At 38.1% G+C, this 21,707-nt stretch overlaps 1 protein-coding gene across 6 annotated transcripts in view; it reads left to right on the plus strand.

Moving 5' to 3' along the window:
• The window catches only part of PTCH1 (patched 1), a 71,810-nt gene that overhangs the window by 15,986 nt on the left and 34,117 nt on the right, over positions 1–21,707 (plus strand). For 5 of the 6 annotated variants that reach the window (XM_014517344.2, XM_025197698.1, XM_025197697.1 and 2 more), the window contains 10 exons: positions 8,839–9,028; positions 10,353–10,422; positions 10,531–10,622; positions 12,027–12,225; positions 14,406–14,527; positions 16,067–16,214; positions 17,117–17,248; positions 17,547–17,702; positions 18,322–18,420; positions 20,035–20,160. In XM_014517344.2, coding sequence (XP_014372830.1) covers positions 8,898–9,028; positions 10,353–10,422; positions 10,531–10,622; positions 12,027–12,225; positions 14,406–14,527; positions 16,067–16,214; positions 17,117–17,248; positions 17,547–17,702; positions 18,322–18,420; positions 20,035–20,160 — 1,275 coding nt within the window. In that variant the 5' untranslated portion in view covers positions 8,839–8,897. Of the gene's footprint in view, positions 1–8,838; positions 9,029–10,352; positions 10,423–10,530; positions 10,623–12,026; positions 12,226–12,956; positions 13,107–14,405; positions 14,528–16,066; positions 16,215–17,116; positions 17,249–17,546; positions 17,703–18,321; positions 18,421–20,034; positions 20,161–21,707 lie in introns of those variants that run through there. The other variant, XM_025197699.1, reaches the window with a different exon arrangement.

A 21,707-nucleotide genomic window follows, 5' to 3' on the forward strand; every position in this document is an offset into this window, starting at 1 on the left:
GTACATTGGAGATAAGAATTCTTTATTTCTCTGTAGAATTTCCCAAGCTAGGCAGCAGTTAGCTTAGACTTTTCCACCTGACAAATGTGCCTCTGCTCTGACCTGAAGGGACCACCACTTTGGGAAAGAGGATAGTTCATTTTCTATGTCCATTCATTTCTCATTGAGACCTTCAACAAGGATACCAATTGTGATGGTGGATTTTATAATATGGACACCTGCCCACTATGAAATGGACTGAGACCACCAACTCATTTCACATAAGCTATCAAACAGCTGTCAGATGGTAAACAACTTGTGGTCATTATTGTTCCTGGTTGGATTAGAACCAGTGACCCAGAGGTGAACAGCTCCATATCCTGTTACCAAGGACATGTGTCCCTGCTTGGTAAACATCTACTGAGTTTTAAATTTAACTGGAAAGTATGAGTAACTCTAAAAAAGCAGAAGAAAACACTTTTATAACTTATTTTCATGCTTCTTTCATTATTTTTTCAGTCTCTTGTATAGTTCTTCCTGCCCTTTTTCATTAGAGAGAAGCATCAAGTCAAGAGATATCAGAAAGCATAAGAACATTTGGTTTATTTTATTTTGTGTAAAATGTAAAACATCTATTTGACTGTGGAAAATACAAATATACAAAAGTAAAATGAAAGCATTTATTTAAAAAAGAAAAATGTTCAACCATTAAAATTATGAATGCTTTCAAACATGACCTGAAGCAACTATTATTGGGCTGCTTTCCTGAGTCTGCAGGCAACTCAAGTGCCTTTGTTGCTACCCCAAGATCTGTCAGACTTCATTAGATTGAAAACTGTCCCTAATCCTGTGCATTTTAGTTCTTACTATTCATGACCCTGTATACATTAGTGAAATCTGTAACATGAACTTTAGAGTCAGTAAATACTGGACTCTTCTGAGTAAGAGGAGTACAGTATAACCTTTTGTGACCTAAGCTTTTATCATAAGGTAGAAGCCAGGAAACAAAGTGTCATCTTTTGAAGCACTTGAATGCAAGGTTACAATATTATTGGTTTATGCTATTAAAAGAAAACTGAAGCTTTGGCGAACAACTGAAGTCACCTGAATCCTTCAGCGTTGAAAGTACATCAAGTGACATTATACTATCTCTTTATAAATCACAGCTTGTTTACTATGACATTCTGTGTAATAGCAGGCAACAGACTACAAAGCTTAAGGAACTCGTTTTGTCATTTATTTTTGATAGATCAGTTCAGACTGTCCATGCCAAGCCTTATTTTGTGAAATGAAATGGGTGAGCAGAAAAATCAGTACAAAGACGAAATAAGAAATTTTAATAACGGCCTAGTGGATTCAAAGGTGCATGCTTCGTTTTATGAGAATATTGCAGTATGCCTCACAATACATTATTAAGATTGGTTGTTTGTAAATTTACGCTTGGAAAGATCATTTTTAGCATACAGACTTCTAACAAACGTCATAAACTAAAGACAACCATCTAGCAAACTATAACAGAAAAAATAATAAACCTGTAGCAAGAGAAAATACTGGATATCAGACAGAAAGTGGCCACGGTAACACCACCATCTACAGAACAGACATCCAAACCATACTAAGAAGGACATTGTTTCTGTTGCTTAAGGACCAACAAAATTGTTGTTGACAGTGCTTACATGCTGGCAAAACTAAGATACAGTAGCTGACATTAAAAAACAGAAGGAACAGTATATATAAATGCCAGGTACTAGAGACACTTCAGATGCCAGGCCAAAGGCTACCAAAGAAACTGTAGTTTGTAGTTTAAGAATAACTGTTTATTTGATCAGAAAACTACTGTGATTAGAGATAAGCATTAATCATTGTCCAGGAGGAGGCAGGATAATCTCACCTAGCAGGGAAATACAACTCTAAACTCAGCTTTTCATATAGAGGTTTCTGTATTGCTTGGGTTTAGTTTAGCATTATGTATTTGTATGTACTTTTGATTAGTAATGAAAAGGAAGATGTCACTTGGACTTGTTACTGACCCTTGCTATATGACAGGCATGAAATTTTACAAACCTAATACACATGGCATGGCATGGCATGGCATTGCATGGCATGACATGACATGACATAGGCCAGGAGATGAAGGTCAGTATGGCTTACTGGCATGCGTATGAGTCACACAGGTATTCTAAAACTAAATAAATTCATTTAAGTCAGGTTCACTTTGCTGCTACTTGGAAAAGGTCTGAACATTATCAGGTGGATGCCTTGGAGGAAAAAAGGAAACACAATCAGGACAAGATAGGAAAGAAAGAGGAAAACTAGAGTGCACCCTTATCCAACAGCCACAAAACAGACTTGAGAAATGGATACAGTAGAAAAGTGTTCTACTCCTTTAAATTGGGGAGGCCCTGCCCTACACAATGTTACTTCATGGATGTGGTCACACAGCTGTTTCTCAGCCTGTTTAGTGAGCTTTCCTTCTGGGGGCAGCGTGTGTCAAGGGTGTAATTTTTCAAAATATGTTTCTTACGCTTATCAAGTTGTGTTTTCCTGTGTCTGTTTTTATAATATAATCCCCACTGTTTAGGTCATGATGCGTATCACAAATTGCAGGGGAGTGGGCGTTGATGTTGCCCAAACAGTAAATAAAAGCACTGTAAGATCCATAAGAAGACACTGGAAACTAAGTTGTGGTTTGTGTGTGTCTTTGAATTGAAGATTCATGAGAATTGGGATGAATAAAATGTACTTAGGATCTTGGTGACTTGTGCTATGGCAGGTGGACGCAGTTTCAGCGCTTTATGATGAACTGGAATCTGTAACCTATAATGTTCTAATAATATAGATTTTGTACCTCTTACTAAAAATGAAAAATTACCATAGAAATATGGTTGAAAGGGTGAAAGAGGTCAGTTCTCAAGGAAGGATCATCTTTGTCTAAACCAGCCCAGAGAATTGTTTATCTGGCCTGCACTTAAAAATTTCCAGTGATGGAGATTCTGCAACCTTTTTAAGTAGTCTGTCCCAAGACAATTTCTAAATGTGGGGCAGAATTTTTAAACTATAATTTTATTTTATTTAATTTTCCGGGGGAGGGGGTATCCAATGAACATACCCTCAAGAGGGCAGGTGATCAGTGCCATATTTTCTTGCATAAAACACCGGGGGGGGAGTGGGCTTCCCCTACAAACCAGCTAGGAGAAAGTTGGGTACATATTATGTGCAAGAACTACTGTTCTCCAGAGGTCCAGAGATTTGGTAATGGAGGAACAGTGGCAGTGTTAACTGCCATGGTTCTCAGAGCTGCTCTGGGAGCCACAGCAATTTAACACTGCTACCACTACCCCACCATAAAATCTCCAGACCCTTGGGGAACCCCCCAACACACTGACATGGCACTGTGCACTGGATCAGGCTAGCATGAAGGGTCAGTCTGAGACTGAACCCAGTGTGTGGCCCCAGCCCTTACAAGCCAGATTGAGCCAGTGTGCAGCCCCAGCCCCAGCATGTGACTCCAGCCCCAGTGCACAGCCCCGCACCTGACATGATAGATCAGGCAGAGTCAGTCTGTGGTTGCACCTGGTCTGCAGTCCCAGCTCTGCAGATCTCAGATTGCAGATACTTACTGTATTCCAAGCTAAAATCTTTTTTCCTTTTTGCAGCCTTCCAAAAGCAGGCTATGTGTTATATTCAGGGGTGTGCTGTATGTGAGAAAATATGGTGCTTCCTAACAAATTAAACATCATGTAGGTGCCTCAGGTTGCCCCTGCAAAAATTGAAGCATGCAAAATCATTAGTCATTTAGGAAAACTTGTCCTCACTGTCCAGGTTATGCCCTTCGTATCCATATACAAACATCTAAGGACTTATATTTTCCTAAGGTCTTTGGCTTAGGGAGGTCTTTGTGAGAGGGTAGGCATTTGATAAAGACATTTCCAGTGCAGTTGCATGCAAGATAGCTATCAAATAGTTAATAAAGACAGTGCATTTATCTGAAAAAAATACCTCAGCCTATATGCTGTACTGTAATTCCAATCATTTGAAATGGAGTGTTGCATGACTTCCTGAAATAGAAATCTTTTGTGCCCTTGAATGATAAGGTAGACAGCAAATTAATAAATAGTGCTTTTGGCTGTCACTCATTCTGTGATTTAGGGTTGAAGTTTGCTAGTGTAGCAGAAGTTAAGCTTATTCATAAAATTACTCTATCCAGAGGGAATTCCACTTTCTAGTAGCAGGTTCCAGAGTGCTTTATAGGAGTAATAATATAATATTTTATAAATGCTTATGAGACGGATATAGCTAATACAACGAAGTGTAAGCTAGTTTTACTGAAATGAATGTAAGATCAGAATTACATAATCATTTTGAGACTATTAGTAAGTCACTGCAAGTCTGGCACTTAGGCAATTTCTAAGTCAAAACAAATATAGGACTGTAGTTGGAAAGAAGTGTTCAGTTCTCCTGTTTGGGAAATGTGTGCCAGTATTTTGAAGACATAGGGCAAGGTAGGACAAAGTTTAATTCTATGTTGTGTGCTTCACAATTAAGGTATACTAAAGCACTTTGCAAAGTGATGACTGAGGTACTGAGAGTATGGCTCAAGGGCTTGGTAATGGGATACAGAGCCTTTCACCTCTAGGTCATTGGTTCAGAGCTGCCTCAGGTTAAGAATGACTAAAACTTGTTACCACCTGACAGCTGTTCTTTGGTCTGTAGGGAATAAAGTTGATGATCTTTGTCTAGTTTTCAGTGGACTGGTGTCCACATTCACAATTAACACTCTCTGCAGTCTTGTGAGAGATGCACTAAGGATTTAACATCTGATCCTGCTTTCATTTAAGTACGGGGAAAACTGCTATGCCCACAAATAAGTGCAGGATCATGCTCTTAATGGGCATGAAGACTGAATTATTCTGTACTAATAGGGATGATCTCTCAAGGTCAAATCTGAAGTAGCCTAGTAGGGCTCTCTGAGGATAGTTTGTGCAGCCCTCTCCTGTGCTGTATTTGTCCTGTTGATGAAGAATGGGCTCCCCTCTTCAGAAATGCTAGCCTGGTATTTTTCATAAGAACTAACATTTACATAAAAAATTGTCTTGATGTGTTGCAGGTAGGAGGAAGATTCAGGCAGTGTGCACAAATTTAGCAGGCATCCTATGTTCAACGTTAGCTCTTACACAAATTCCTGAGCATTAGAAACTGATTTTTTTTTAAGAGGGAAAAGTTGGCCAGAATACTAAATATTATTATTCAGTTGTTTTGTTTTGTTTGGGGTGGAAGAGTGGAGGGTGGCTGTTTGTTTTTTGAAGGGGATAGTATTTTATTTCCATGGGACAGCCACCCAGAATCTGATGACACCTGTAACATCACACACACTGTGATGTTGTATTATCACTGGCCATGAGCCCAAGTTCTGATTTGTAATTTAAATCTGTCTTCTAGCCTGGAGGTAATAGTGCTACCAGCTCAGCTACACAGCCACTAAATCATAGGGAATCATGTAATACAGGGCTAGAATGCCATCAAGTGGTTCTGTTGATATAAAAAGTTATGAAAATGACAGGGCATTTATCACTAAAACATCCAATTGGAATATTTTTTCTTTCCATATATTTGGTATATTTCTGTATGGTTTATTGATTACAAATTGTGTCATTGTTGCAATGTGCTACTGACCTCTTTATACAGAAACAGGTTGAACTCAATAATGTTCTGAGGTTTCTAAAAACATATTTGTTGTTTCCATCATAAAGAGCAATAGTGCAGAATAGGAAAAAGGGGAGGGAAGCATAATTTTCATGGCTTAGAGAATTTTCCATAGTGTGAATGGTTTTGTGGGAATTTTCTGACCCATGCATTTCATGTTTATTTGATAAATATATATAACGAATGACAAACAGCAGAGTGTACATGTGTTGGGAGGTATTGGCAAAGCTTGAGAACATAATGAGTTGAAGGCTTCAAGTAGACTTTAATGGTATTTTTTATGGTGGCTCTTTTCTAAGAACAGTTTCAGCCCCAGCTGTAGACACTTAAAAGGCAAGGAGAGAACAACTGAGGCTGCAGTAGTAATAAAAATAATCATTCGGGTGATTACAAAGGTGTTAAAATCCGTGGGCATTGCAGCCCCTAGTATTGTTTTTAGCATTCACTTAATTAAAATGAGAAAAGCAAATAGGGGTTGGGGGGCAGGGGGGGGGAATCCTTTACTTTAGCATCTTTCTCCTTGTTCCTCACAGCTTTTGATATATATAGACTGGCCACATATATAGCCACTTGTTAAGTTGTCACATATCTATCTTCGACAGGCAGATTGTTCCTTTTCAACTGAATTTAGAAATTGTTAAAATATCTAAGTCACTGGCTCTAAATTATGTATTACTCCTTTTGGGAGATGAAAAATGCAAAATGAAACTTACCAGGCAAAATCATTAAATGGTGAAATTCTTGTTTAACAAGAATGCTGCCATGCACTGCATTTTCAACATTCTAGAATATATGTTTGCCCTCCTGGTTACTTTTTTGTTGTTGTTGTTCCTGTATTAAATGCAAAGAACAAATGGTTCCTTTCCTAGTGACTGGCTGGTGTGATGTAATTTTGATTAGCTAAATCTGCTTGTTCAGTGAGGTTAATATAGTTTGACAGTACCTTGATTAGGAAGCAATAATTTCTGTTGATAGTAAACAGTTGGTCACTTTCAGCAGAGATGAGGAATGTCCTCTTTTGTCCTGCATAAGATTTAACCTGGTGGATAAAATGCTAATTAAATTCCAGTGGTAAAGTGATGTATTTATGAGTTAGTGGAAGGACATAGTGTGTAGTGATATTAGTAAATATTTATACTGAGATAGCTCCCATGGCTCAAAGCAAATTGGGACATCACTATGTTTGGTGCTATAGAATCACAGGGAAAAAAGACAATCTCTGTTCTGCAGAGTTTGTACCCTAAATAATTCTGGAAAAGAATACAGACTGACTTTTTTGTAGAAGCCATAGATTATCACACATAGAGTATCACTGACACCTATGCAAGCTGAGTTAAATTTTATTAATGTATCATATTGCCCTATGGAGGCAAAAGGATGGATGTTCATTAACCTAATGAAAAGCATTAAGATGTTATGAATAACTTCCATAAGAGCAATTCTACATCTTTGATGTATGGATATATGTGCTAAGTAGCTGTTCAGTCTAGATCAATAATTTGGAGTATACAGGTTGGTTTGTATTCACATTTAATTTTTATTTATTTAGTGTGAAATACTCAAAAAAGTTAAATAAGTATTTTTCTTGGGTTGTATTCACTGTACATAATTTTGTGTTACTGACTTCTTGCCATGAATTCAAAAGGTCAACAAAATATTTCTTGTCACACCTTACTAGCTGGGCTGCTAAAAAATGATAAGCTAATCGAAATCTCAGATTTGCAAGGCAGTGATTGCTAATTGTCAAAGTGACCTGGCTATTTTTTATAAGGTATGATGGGAAGTAATGCTGCATGTGGTTCATGCAGAGCTTTGCTCAGTTATTTATTTCTCAAATGAGCATTTGCTTTTCCAAACTAAGTATACTTTGAGAGAGAGGGAATCTATGTTCCATTGGCAGAGAATTAAATTTTCATACCCCTCTTTCTACTGGGGCATACCTTCTTTTACTGGACTTCACTGGAATTATGTGAAGTGAGGTCTTCCTCCCAACATGAGCTAAAGGTATTTGAGTCTATCTCAGACATGTTTACAGGCATCAAAACTGGTCTCTAGCACGTGACTGGATACAAACCAGTCTCCAGTTAATATGCACATGGTTAACTTATACCAATGCTGATGGCATTTACAAGTTCTCAGACTTTGGTGGGAGGACACACCCAGTGCCAAAGTGTATAGAATTAGGAAAATATAGAAACCAGATCAAGACTTGATGATTCATGTTGCTTGCCTATGAAATATATTAGGCAATGCATATATAATCTAGCTGAATGCTCTGTTTTTGTCAGCAGGACCATACTGCTTAGAAATTGCCTTGTTCCATTTCCCACCCTTGTAGTCTTCTGTGGCGAGGAAGATTGAATGAATATGGCTGCCTTTAGCGTCTGTCAGCATTGTACTCATTTCTTTCCTTTTTCTTTTCTGCCATCTCTTGCTATGGAGCACACAGACCATGTGGACTTACATGCAAACTTGGCCCATGATTTCTTGCATTAGCACAATACGTAGCTATTGGACAGATAGAGTGAATGGTCAAGTTTGGCAGGTTCTTTCTGTTGTACTCGAACTGGGCCTCACTATTTGTTGTGAATCTAACCTAATATTTTTACTTTTACCTAAGGCTTCAAAAAGTGCTCTTACTCATTTACTATTTCCCTCCTCCCTCCTTTTTTACTGAAGAGAACATTTCCCCTTCTGCCATTGCCAAATTATTTAGGAGGAGAGTGTAAATTGAAGCCATTTATCTTGAAATGTGCTATTGGAGCAGACTGTTTATACAAGTGTAAGAAATTGTAACATAGAAATATTTGGTCTGGTCTGCAAGGAAAAGGTTTCTCTATTTGTTTTTTTTAATTTCTACATATGGAATATTGGCTATAATGTAGAAAAAACATGTGTCCAACAGACACTGATTTACACATGTCACTGTTTTAGTGCAGTTGGGACAATGGTTATTTTTTAATGGAGAGCATTTTTTTTTGTTAAACTATTGGATAAATAAATTTAATTTTGGCTTGCAAGTTACTTCAGCTGAAAACCAACTACAGTGTATTCCATATATATGGGAAAGTTGTTGGTAACCTGTGAGATTTTATATTGTGAATTAGGAGAAAGTTATTGTTGGCTAATACAGAGCTGTAAATATTTGTTTGTCAGTTGGTGGACGAGTAAGTCAGGAGTTAAATTACACACGTCACAAGATTGGAGACGAGGCCATGTTTAATCCCCAGCTCATGATTCAGACACCACAGGAAGAGGGTGCTAATGTACTAACAACAGAAGCACTCAAACAGCACCTTGAATCTGCACTTCAAGCCAGCAGGGTACACGTTTATATGTACAACAGGTAAGAGATGAAGCAAAGGTATCCCCTGTCATTTGACAACTTAAGTGTGGGCATCTGAGTTAGATGTACATACTTTCTTCTTTATGTGTATTTATGAAGGGCTAGCCCTTCAAAACACCTTTCCCTCAGGACTGCATTTTGATTTAAATTAGACTGTCAAGTCATAGGCATGTGTAAATGTTGTGTGGTGACAATGAGTGGTTGGATTTTAACAAATAAAGAAGGGACAAGAGACATTGGGTTATATCATGAATCCCTTACTCATATGAGTAGTCCTGCACCCTTAGGCCTTCTGCTTGATAAAAGAGTAGCCAGAATAGCTGTGCCTACAAACTTTGTAGTGTGGACACAGCTCTGCCATCAGAAGGTATCTACCACATCCACACCGTGGAGGTGTGCTACTATGGCTATGGTGGCAGCAACCCTAGGCTATAAACCTGAGGTTTAGTTACTCCCAAGGGGTGCATTTACATGACACGCTAAATGTGCAGTAGACTAATTCTTCTGCGCACTAGCACGTCACAGCAAAAGCCATGCTATTGCACTAATGTGCAGTAGAATTAGTCTGCTGCTCATTAGTGTCACTAAAAAGTCATGTTCCGGCACTACTGTACAGTAGCACTGGTTACTGTGCATTCAGTTAGTACCAGTTATTACAGGTACTAAACCTAACGCGCCATACTTATGGTGCATTAATGCATGTGTAGACATGCCCAGGATTACCTCTTACATAATAGAGACAGTGGTCAGGAATGTGATCTCATTCAGCCCTGTGGAGGAGGGTGAACCATGTTTTCCTTTGCATATCTAGCTGGTGCAAAGCTGAGTTGCCCCCCCTGCCCCTACCTGTCCATTTGTTCCTACAGGGAACATCTCTAGTGTAGTTTGTGTACACCCTTAGTGCCAGGACCTATGGTGACAGTAGCTGTAACACATGCATGCGAGGAGCAGAAACTCCCAAGTTCCCTAACTCCCTGGTTAGGACTAGGAATGTTCTAGCCCTGGGAGACAAATTCTGACCTCCACCACCCATCACACTGTTGTCCCACCTAAAGCCAGATTCGACTTCCTTTCGTCCACTTATTACCGCAAAAATAGCTTTCTTGTTTTTAAATGTTTGTATGCATGTTGCTTGCCATAGCCAATGTAAACTTTCCTAGAGTTTGCACCCCAAAAAAGGCCTTTTCTTTGTGATGTGCTAGCTTCAAACAAGACCTTCCTTTCCCAGTAGCTATCTAGAAGTAGGACCCCACAGAGAATTTTAATTATAAATGTATTGTGTTTATATTGCACATTTGTGGAACCATGTTTTTCTTTATTACAGGCAATGGAAATTGGAACATTTATGTTATAAATCAGGAGAACTTATCACAGAAGCAGGTTACATGGACCAGGTAAACTTACCATGTTTGGTTTATAAACATTTTCCTTTCCCACATTTTAACTAGTGTTCATTTGTTCTAATCTAAGTACATGTTTTTGTTCTCTTCTAACTTTGACAGATTATAGAATATCTTTACCCTTGTTTAATTATCACTCCTTTGGACTGCTTTTGGGAGGGGGCAAAATTACAGTCAGGAACTGCCTATCTACTGTAAGTGTACTCTTTTAATTTTATAGTTTGATTTTGTTTTTAATTGTCAAACTGTGCATGCTTTAGTTACATTCCCATTGTTCATTCAGATGCTGGTTTAACCAAGAACTAAAATCACTGCTAGTCAGAAAATATGTATCAATTTTGTATTTTAATTGAGCAAAAAAAGCTCCACAAATGTTCTTCCATTTCTTTTCTTAGAAGCTGATTTATAGCTATCAAATTAAGTTTTGTTCATTCATTTTTAACATCTGTCTTAACAAACTAAAGAAAATGCAGATTCTTAGTGTTTGTGAACTTTTAAAGTTATTTGCTTTTTTTTAAATAAATTTTGTTCTTTTTGTTTTTATTTTCTAAAACTACAAACACACTGATTGCCTGGGAATTCAGTTTAGCTGTTGATAAATGTATGTGCATAGTTATCTTGAGCAAAATCTCAAGTCTTCCTAAGGAGTAAAAAGCTAATCCTTTGTTTATTAGGTCATTAAAGAAACCAAAAATGCTATCTTTTATGGAGGTTTTCCAAAGCCTACGGAGTGTGATATTACATGCACTGGATTCTTCAAAGAGTTAATTGTTAATCTGCGCAGACATTTTTGGTTAATTATGCAAGAGTTAGTGTTTGAGTTATTGTCTCTGCCCTGGTTTGCATGTCTCTGTAAAAGCAATTTGCAATGGCCATCTCCTAACCTTTAGTGTACAGTTTTAGATGGGGAAATAAGGGGTTTGTGTTTTCTGGTTGGGAGATTTGGAATAATGACTTAAGCCTGGTTAAGCAGATACAGTGTGGTTTGAACCACAAAATAAGGCAGCCAAAAGCCTTTCGGGTCTGTCAACATCACAAATTCAAAAGTGGGGGGTGGGAGAAGTGGCAGTGATAGTGGTGATGGCTGTGGCAGCAGGGGAGTTTACTGGGGTTGCCAAGCTATCAGGGAATTTGGAGGAACATAGTACTATAGGAGAGAAGAAATTCAGATGTTTTGATTGATTATATTTGCAAAACCAAAGACTAGTAAGTGGTAATCTGACATGTGAAAGTCTTTCTCCCTTTGTCCCCTACGCTCCTGTTTGGTATTACCTCTTTGAAGTAGCAGATGACTTCTTTTTGTTATTAAGCAATATAGAAGTAATGGAAGTAAATTAAAATGTAAATATTCACTTTATTAGATGTTGTTTCTCAGTTGTAAGACTAACCTCTTCCTATCAAACATTTTCATCAGGCTGCATCAGGACTATAAGAAAAAATTGTAAATAAATCTGATTAAAATGTAGTTTAAGTTTATATTGTAGCTTCCCAAAGAACATTGCAACCCATGCCAAAGTACATAAAATAGCATTTAAATCTATAAATATGAATTTTAAAATAAAATATTTTAATCATACCATGCTTAATTTTTTTTGCAGAGGAAAGCCTCCTTTGCAGTGGATAAACTTTGACCCCTTAGAATTTTTGGAAGAGTTAAAGAAAATAAACTATCAAGTAGAGAGCTGGGAGGAAATGCTGAATAAAGCAGAGGTTGGTCATGGTTACATGGATCGACCTTGCCTGAATCCTGCTGATCCTGATTGCCCAGTCACAGCCCCCAATAAAAATTCAACCAAAGTAAGTTTGCTCGTCACCTGTTGACCGTTCCAGGGAAGTGAAGATTATATCATTTTTAAAGCAACATAACTTTCTAGCTATCTTTGTTATTCAGTTCCTGTTGTATACCTTTAACCAAAGAGCTGCTATTTTTTTCCTTAGTCTGTGAGCTAATGCATTGCCCTGGATGCTTAGTGTCAAGTTATAGTTCTTCAGCCACTGAGGTGGCAACATGGCAACTCATCTTTCTATCTGGAGCTCCAGCAAGCACTGTGCCTCAGGTGGACACAGGGGCTCCTAGAATGCAGGAGAAACACAGCTACTGCTTCACATTGCCATGGATGTGCTTATGCTGTACAGAGACCAGTTTGGCTGACTTTTATAGGAGAATGGAGGGGAAAGTCTTTCACCTAACTTGACCTGCCCCCTCTGGCACACCATGAGAAGTGTAGTCCCAGCAGTGATGCTCCATGTGATTGAGCCTGATTCTGCTTCCAGTTACCCTGGTGTAAATCAAGAGTAAATATACTAAGATGAATGGGGTTACATCATCGTAAAATGGACTTTAGAGTAGGAGAATCAGGGCTGTTGTCTCTCTGAGTATAAGAACTCAAATTATGCTTGGTCCATCTGGAGAAACCTAAGAGGAAGAGAAGGAAGACTTTGTGTCTTCTCTCTCCCCACCCCCTGATGCAGGGCTTGACACAAGCTGGCCGTTAGTATAATTTGTATTTCTTTTCTTTCCCACTTGACTCAGTCCTCACACAAAGACATTAACATGGAAGAACTCATGAAAAGAAAGAAAACTGTCAACGAAAAAGGCTCACTTCTTGAGGATTTTACTTTGAATTGAATGTGCTGGGAATCTATTCCACCTCACAGAAGTCATTGGAAGACAGTTGGTCAGTCCAACTCAATTCTAGTTAGAAGTTATGCACTAGATTTCAGTCAGAGTTTTTCTTGAATAAGGAGCTGCAGGATCAGACCATATATTTACATGACAAATAGTAGTTTCAGTGCTATTTTGAATATCATATTCAGGATGGGTATTCTAAACAGCATGTCTGCATGGGCAAACTAAGTAAATTAACCAGAAAAGTGTCAACAAAAAGGTGTCTACAAGGAGCTGAGCTTTATGCAGTAGTTATGCTTTATCTTATGTTAGAAATCAGTTCTGTCTTCATATTTCATTAGGAGCTTAGGTCTTCTTGTAAAGCAGTCACTTTGGAAGGCACCATGGCCCCCGTGGTTCCTCAGTCATAATATTTTGGAACCTCATTTCTTTTAATATATTTTCAGTTACTGTGGCCTCTTCATTGAAAAGGTAATATGCTTTCCTTCCTTTCACTATCTCAGTTGGTATTTTTTATGTTTTAGAGATCAGAGCTCCTCAAGTCACAGCTTAGTGCTTATGTGAACACTTATTACATAAAATCGAGAGAGGCAAGGGTTTCTTAGCGTGATATCTTTTATTGGACCAACTACGTAGCTGGGATAAAGTTAGACAAGCCTTCAAGTGCATCACTTATACTACTGTAATACTGAGAATAATAACGAGAAAACAAGCATGGCTAGTGAGAAAATTGTCTGTCTCATGTTTTGGCACATATGTGGAATAAGTATTTGGCATGTAAGTCACAGTGTCCATCATATAATTATAAGGTTAATTTATATTTTAGACCAGTGGTGGTCATCCTCTGGCCCATGGGCTGAATCTGATGTGCTGGTCCTTGTCATTCAGCCCATGGAGAGCCTTAGTCTAGATGACACAGCCCGCATGCCAGATCATGCCATGTGTCAGGTTGGTTCTCAGCTGGATCCAGCATACAGGGATAAGCCAGCGCTTAGGGTCCATCCATGGCTGAATCGTGTGCCCTGGATCACACCTGTGGACTGACTCTACACACCACTCTACCCTGGATACAGCCCATAGACTGGGCTTGCAGGGCTGGAAGGCTGAGCACCACTGTCTTGCGCACTAAAACAAACCCAGTATGATTTGAAATTCGAAGACATTTCAGTCTTGTGAAAAACTTTGTCTAGGTTCAACTCCTTTGGTCATGAATGACTGCTCCTCTTGAATAATTTTTCTAGCATTTAATTTCCAATTTATTTAATTCTAATGTACTAACTGTTTACATAGGACATGATTTATATACTAATTTACATAGCCAAATAATTTCTCAATAACTTTATTTTAGCCTCTTGATGTGGCCCTTGTTTTAAGTGGTGGATGCTATGGATTGTCAAAAAAGTACATGCACTGGCAGGAGGAGCTGATTATAGGTGGTACAGTCAAGAACAGTTCTGGAAAGCTTGTCAGGTAAACATATACAATTTAAATTATACTCTGGAAATTTTCATTGCTGATTTTTTTTTTTTTAATAGACAAAGCAGTTGCCTCCTAAATCTTTGAATGGTGTGTATTTTAAGCCTCAGGGAAACATTGTAATAAGGACAGCATTTAGGCTTGTGCTTAAGCATTTGGTTCTCTTTGAACAAGTGCTTAATTTCCTACTTTAATAGGGATGCACTTAATTTCTAATATGGGGCTGTAATATTTACTTAACATTTCAAGAATATTTAATATGCAACTTTCATTTATTTTGAAACTCAAAAGCTGGGACCCTTTATGGTGTTGCAAAAAAAAAAGTATATTGTTTGCAGGGTCACTGCTGCCTGCTACTGACTCTCCAGTAATATGTATATTCCTCAGAAGGGAGGATTTTTTTTTCCTAGTGATGTTAGCGTTCTGAATTAATATATCATGAAACACTGAACAATGTTGATAACATTCACTTAAAGCAGAAGAACAAGTTTGATAGCATCTGTACTCACTGGACCTTTCATAGGAGTCACAACACTGTTCATCACACCGAACACTCCACTAGCCTTTTTGTTCCTGGTAAAAACAGAAAATTCTACCCTTCTATAACTCGAACAAACTTTAGTTGACCAAATGGAAACTAGGGTATGCTGCAGGTGTTCTAAAAGAAGTTTTTGGAATGCTAGCAGTTCTGTGAGGGGAAAAAACAGCACTATTCCAGAAAAATGTGGGATGTGTAGTCAGTTTAAAATATGTATAATGGAAGTTATAAATTAAGTGGATGTATGCATGCATGTAGATGCAATATAAGTAACCTTGTTTAGTTTAAAAAGACATGCAGCTGTCTTAGAAGTTTTGATAAAGGCATTATACTGACAGTGAGTATTACTTTTTAATTTTCTTTAAATTTTATAATATTTTTAGAAAGTACTCTAGAGTGCACTTTAAGAATTAGTCAAAAAGAACACCCTCAGTGAAGTGCAAGGTCTTTTCTTGAATAGTTAAGTGTGCTACATACAGTTGCATAATGTCAAACAGAGGGACCAACCATTTATGATGAGTAATGATCTCCTTTGCTTTTTGTCAAGTGTCACGAGTTTACTCTGGCATTTTTCCCCAAGAAAGGAAAAAGCCCAGGAATTCTTGATATGTTATAAAGTATCTCAAAGATGCAAGTGTTTCTCTCTCTTCCCTGTGTTATATATTAGAAAATAGTAAATCAACTATTAATTTAACAATGGTGTTTGTAAGGTTACAGCCTTTGTGTCTTAAACTAATTCAGCTGAAAATAATGGCAACTCTCATTGTCACCAGTGGAATCAGAATCCAGATCTTACTACTGTGTACAGTAGTACATTTGTATCAGTTACTAACTAGAGTAATTACACTGTTCAGTTTTAATGTGAACATGTTACTTATAAAAGCAGAAATTCATGCAAATTGCTCCTAGACTTTCACTTAGGGCTTCACGCAATGAAAATCATGTCCTAAAAATGCATATTTCATTCCTCTTCCTTTCTACTCTCTCTATTACAGTGCCCAGGCTTTGCAGACCATGTTTCAGTTAATGACTCCAAAGCAAATGTATGAGCACTTCAAGGGCTATGAGTATGTTTCACACATCAACTGGAATGAGGACAAGGCAGCAGCAATTCTGGAAGCCTGGCAGAGGATGTATGTTGAGGTAAAATGCAAAATCACCTAGAAATCATGCTTTGAAGTCTGTTGCCTTTTGTTATGGATTGAAGTATTCTAAGAAGAAAGAAGCCTACACCAGAACTGTGAATGGGTGTTTCCTTGTTTTAAAGTAACAATGCACTTGCTGCAATGGGACATTTAACAATGCTTTTCTTTCATCTTTCTAATATAAAATTTTCAGTGGTAAACATATGGATTGCACTAAAATAAGCTGCCTTTTGCATTTTGTTGGTGTCATCTAGAATACTTTTCTGATTTGCTGAGACTGAAAATGAACTGAAGAGCTAGACAGAATTTAACAGCACTTGGTCAGTGTGATTACTCTGAAAAGGTGTCTGGAAAACATTAGCTAGCCATAGAATCTGCTCACAGCTGCAGTCCCATTGGTGAGGTCATGTGACATTATCTGGCCTTTGTTTCCCAGACATTGACCTTTGCTGAGCTGCTTGTGACCTCTCTAAAATGGACAGCCAATGAAGAAATAGAGGAGTGCCCATAAGAATTTTGTTGTTTTGGATGAGGCGCAAAACTGATACAACAACAAATCAATTGTAGAGTTGCAGGAGAGAAAAGGAGGCAAGCAACAGAACCTTCTTAGATTTCAGTATTAAAACAAACATTTTGAAGCAACTGTAATTGCGGTCCTTTCCCCTGAAAGATGAAGTGTTCTTCCCTAAAGAACACAAGTTCTGGTTTCATCACAAGCAGCCTGCAGTGAATAAATATCAGGAATATTAGGTATTTTTAGTAGAATCAGTGAAATCTCTGGTGTAGGGTGCATGCTTTACTACTAATGCTTAAGAAAGGAGTTGACTTCAAGCATGTGCTGCAGATTGTAATGTGATCCCTTGCCTTTAGTAATGCTTATTTTTAAATATCTCTTTGCAGGTTGTTCATCAAAGTGTCGCACAAAATTCTACTCAGAAGGTGCTTTCCTTTACAACAACTACTCTGGATGACATCCTAAAATCATTTTCTGACGTCAGTGTTATCAGAGTTGCCAGTGGCTACTTATTAATGGTAAAATAAGTAGAATCTTATATATGTTGTTATCTCTAGTGCTTTGCCTGCTCTTAACAGTACACATGCATTATTGACATCAGCCTCCAGTATGAGCCCTTTTTAGAATGATTAGAATGAAACTGTAAGTTTGCAGTTTGTGCATCTTTGACTCATGAGTATCACCTGTTCACTTATTTAACATCGTTAATGTGTGTACTCTGTTAAACGTGTGCAAGCCTTGGTATGGTGGGGGAAACATTAGAATCTGATACATTCTAATGTTTTGCTTTTGTTTTTCTCATTGTTCTGCTTTCAGCTTGCCTATGCCTGTTTAACCATGCTGCGGTGGGACTGTGCCAAGTCCCAGGGTGCCGTGGGGCTGGCAGGAGTCTTGTTGGTTGCACTCTCAGTGGCTGCAGGATTGGGCCTGTGCTCATTGATTGGAATTTCCTTTAATGCTGCCACAACTCAGGTATTAAGATGCCATTATTCTGCTTTTAAGTTAGAAGTCTCTTAATAAACACATACATTAGAGACAGTGTATGAAAAAATGAAATAAAACTGCAGGGTTTAATTTTATTCTGTACCTACGCCAGTTACCTCCCTGTGTTTCATGCATCCCACTATGAGAAGCTTTAAAAATAACACTATCAATGGGTAGGAAAGAGAGGCAAATTATTCTTCAAATTATTTCATGCAGGCAGGCTTTGCTACACAGACTTCAGTGCATCTCTCTGGTTGTAGGCATTCAGCAAGATGCAGGATTAAGGGCCAATACATCTAACCCTTATATATGAAAGTATCACTCTGTTCAAGTTCTGCAAAAAATTTGCTTGAGATCAGATCCTACATCCCTCATCTGCCCAACACTCTTATTGACTTCAGTGGGAGTCTTTTGTGCAGGATCACTTTCTTGGCATGATTTCAGAATGAAAGCTAATAGTTTCACTTTATCCTTTTAGATTTTTACTCTTGCCCTTGAATTTCTGTTTAGAATGTGGTGGAAATGTTGTTTTAATTAGCCATCTAATAGCTGGCAACATGGTAGGTCATAAGAGTAATATAACAGCCTCCTTGTTTTTCCTCCACAGGTTTTGCCTTTTCTTGCCCTTGGAGTTGGTGTAGATGACGTTTTCCTTCTGGCACATGCATTTAGTGAAACAGGGCAGAATAAGAGAATTCCATTTGAGGTAATGACCAAATAGGGACTTGGGGCAAACAAAGGAAAATGTTTGGTTCAGACATAATGTATATTGTGCCTAAGATTCACGGTCTTGCATTAAGACAAAAACTCTTAGATTAGAAGACTTAGTTTTGTGGGGCAGGAGAAATTCTAGTCTGTCTGTCTGTTCAAGCAGATGTTTATAACAGCCCACATTAGCATGATATCTGAGAGCCCCACACACAAAATATATACATTCATATTTGCTTTGCAATGTAGTAATGGCATTGATTAATTTTCGCTTAGAAGTTTGATATTAAACTGATTTAAGAGTTCGTTCACAAAGATCATTATTCCTCCCTTCTCTATGCACCCAAAACTCCAGGGAAAAGACAATGTAAGTTTTGGACATAAAAGAAGCACAGGGTTGTGGCCTTAAAATGGCAATTTTTTTTGTATCCTTCATTAAGAGTATTACAGTGAAATGAAGAAGTGTCCTCTTCAAAATAAAAAATGTGTTATGTTACATAAAAGAAATTTGAAGTGATGATTTTAAAAAAATATACTTTTTCCTCATTTTTTTCATTGTTTCTTTTTATTTATAAAGAGGTGATAACTGAATAAAAGCATTATGATTGGTAACATATTCATGCTATGAGATCTAAAATCCCCTAATTTTTAAAGCACTTCCACTTCTAGTTCTCAGTCTCAGGTTTCATATCTAAATTACAATCTGTTTGAAAGCAACATGTATTTGCCTGTTTTGCTTTTTATACTAACTGGGCACATCTACAAAACTACATGAGACGCTACATCACTGTAGTGATGAGCTACGTTCCCATAGCTCATTGCTACGCAACGTATCATTGGTGGGCACAAACTGTGATGCTGACACTATTGCACAGTAGCAGCAAGCTACTGTGCAGTAGCGTGGGAAAAGACCCATGTAGCATCTGGACTGTGCAGAAATGTCAGTTACTGTGCAGTCATTTAGTACTTGCTTAAGCAAGTACTAAATGACTGCACGGTAATAACTGCACAGTCTGGCATCTGTGTAGATGAACGCATGTCTTTCATGCATTCTTTGTCTGTTGGGTTAGCATACAGGCACTAGAGACTTACTGTCTTGTAGTTTCCTCATGCTTTTAAACCAAAAGCAAACACCTGAGTAGGTTGGGAAATGATCCTTTCTCAATCTTTTTAACAAATTATTAAATTTTGTATGGTCCATGATTTATTTCTACATACTTTTCAACACTTGCGAATGAATAGTTTCACTATCAGGTTCATGCATGATTCTTTGTCTGAAAAGTATTTAAAACTATGCAAAACCTTGTTAATAAAAGATATGTTTGATATCAGCCTCAGTTTAGTTTTGAATTCTGGTGGCATGCTAAGCCTTCTCATATCATTTTCTAACTAGGAGTAGTTAATGGTTTATGTTGAGTCTGCTGTATTTTCAGATTACTGCAAGTATGATATTTTATTTCAGTATGAACTTGAAATAGATTGTTGTTGTCATCTTATAACATCTACAGAAGTGATCACTTGCTGTTATTTTACAGTTCAGTTTTCAGCACCCAGGCCTTAAATACCCAGTGTTGTATAAGTTTTACTATTCAGATACATTTTGGTTTTGCAGGACAGAACAGGTGAATGTTTGAAGCGGACAGGAGCAAGCGTGGCCCTTACATCTATCAGTAATGTTACTGCATTCTTTATGGCTGCCTTAATCCCTATTCCTGCTTTACGGGCATTTTCACTCCAAGTAAGTTTATATCATGTTATGCTAGCTCTAAAGGTTGTGCTTGTCATTGTAGTTTTCTGTATACCACACACCCCCAAATAAGACACGCACTTGATTTTGGAAGGCAGGATGTAGAAAAAAAGATTTTTTCTAGAGTCATGGCCAACTGTGTGACATAGAGTAAATTCTTCTGGAAACAAGAGTGCCCTGGAATAGTAGCATCCCAGGAGACAGTCTGGGGGAGGCAATAGGAACTTCCTGATGATGCCTGACAGTGACAAGGCTAACTAGCAAGAGCAGTAGTGAGGCTGTTACTTCCTTCACTAGACTTAGTTCTTTATAAAATATTCATGTAAATAATAAAGTATTGTTTCCACATCACAAGCCTCATCAAGATACTACAGATTGCATGCAGCAGCTCACTTGCCCTGAGCTAGTTGAGTTGCTGCTTCAGGAACAAGCTATAGTGCTCTGCCACAATAGAGGTTTGTGAGAGGGTTACAACTAGACTCTGCCCCTGCTGCTTTCTCAGCCAGAAAAAGTGGTATCTGGGGAGCATCTTCCTGCTTCTATTCCAGCAAAGAAAAATTACTTCCCCATTTAACACATGGACCCCAGTTTTGGAGGGTTGATTTTGCTGGGAAAGATGCATGTGGTATGAGAGTAAATACATTATGATAGCGGCTGTCATTGGTAGTATCACAGGTGAGGCCTGGTTTTTCCCCATTCCAATGACCGAGCTTTGCTCCTCTGTCTTCCATGTGTGTGGGGATGATGATAACACCCGCTCTCTTTTCCCTGACTCTGGCTTTCTTGACTGTCTTTAGCACAAAAATAGAAAAGTAAAAAACTAAATAGAAACATAGGTCCAGTGAGATTTGAATGTGCAGTGGTCCAGAGCAGCAGGCTGCACCCCAGTTTCTATACTACAGAACTACCTGGGAATATAATTCCTTCATTGAATTTTGTCCTAAATGCCTCTATTACTGAGCATGCATACTTGCAAGTGTCACCAGCAAGATGCATCCCTGCCATGTTAGTATACACTGCCAGTACGTTTTTAATGGAGTATTGGAATAAATATATCAAGAACATCACATGCCAATGACTGTAAGAGGATGAGTGAATTTTATGAATGGAAGTTCCTCGCTCTCCCTTGCTCTCTTTCTCTCATATTTATGTTTGTGATGATATATCTTCAGAAAGACAAAAGTTTAAAGTATGCTGAAAGAAGCTGCTTTTAAAAGCAAAGCACTCTTTGAAGAGAACTCCAGGAGGTTCTCCTCTTGACACTGCCCCAGCACACAGGCAATTTATAGCACTGTCTGACCTTGGTACAGGGAAACTGTACTTTTTTTAGTAGTCATTTTTCTTCTGCTGTAGCCTGGCTCTCCAATCGTTTTTCATTCTACTTGACCCTTGACCTACTCAGAGGAAGTGAGAGCTGCAATTTTTCTTAATACCTGTGGCAATTATTGTAGTTTTCAGCAGCTCAGACATGCCCACAGAATGATAAGCAGTTAGTGATTGTGGCTGGACAAAAACCAATCAGCAGGGATCATTTTTTT

This window comes from Alligator sinensis, unplaced genomic scaffold (assembly GCF_000455745.1).
Source record: "Alligator sinensis unplaced genomic scaffold, ASM45574v1 scaffold240_1, whole genome shotgun sequence".
NCBI classification, from domain to species: domain Eukaryota; kingdom Metazoa; phylum Chordata; order Crocodylia; family Alligatoridae; genus Alligator; species Alligator sinensis.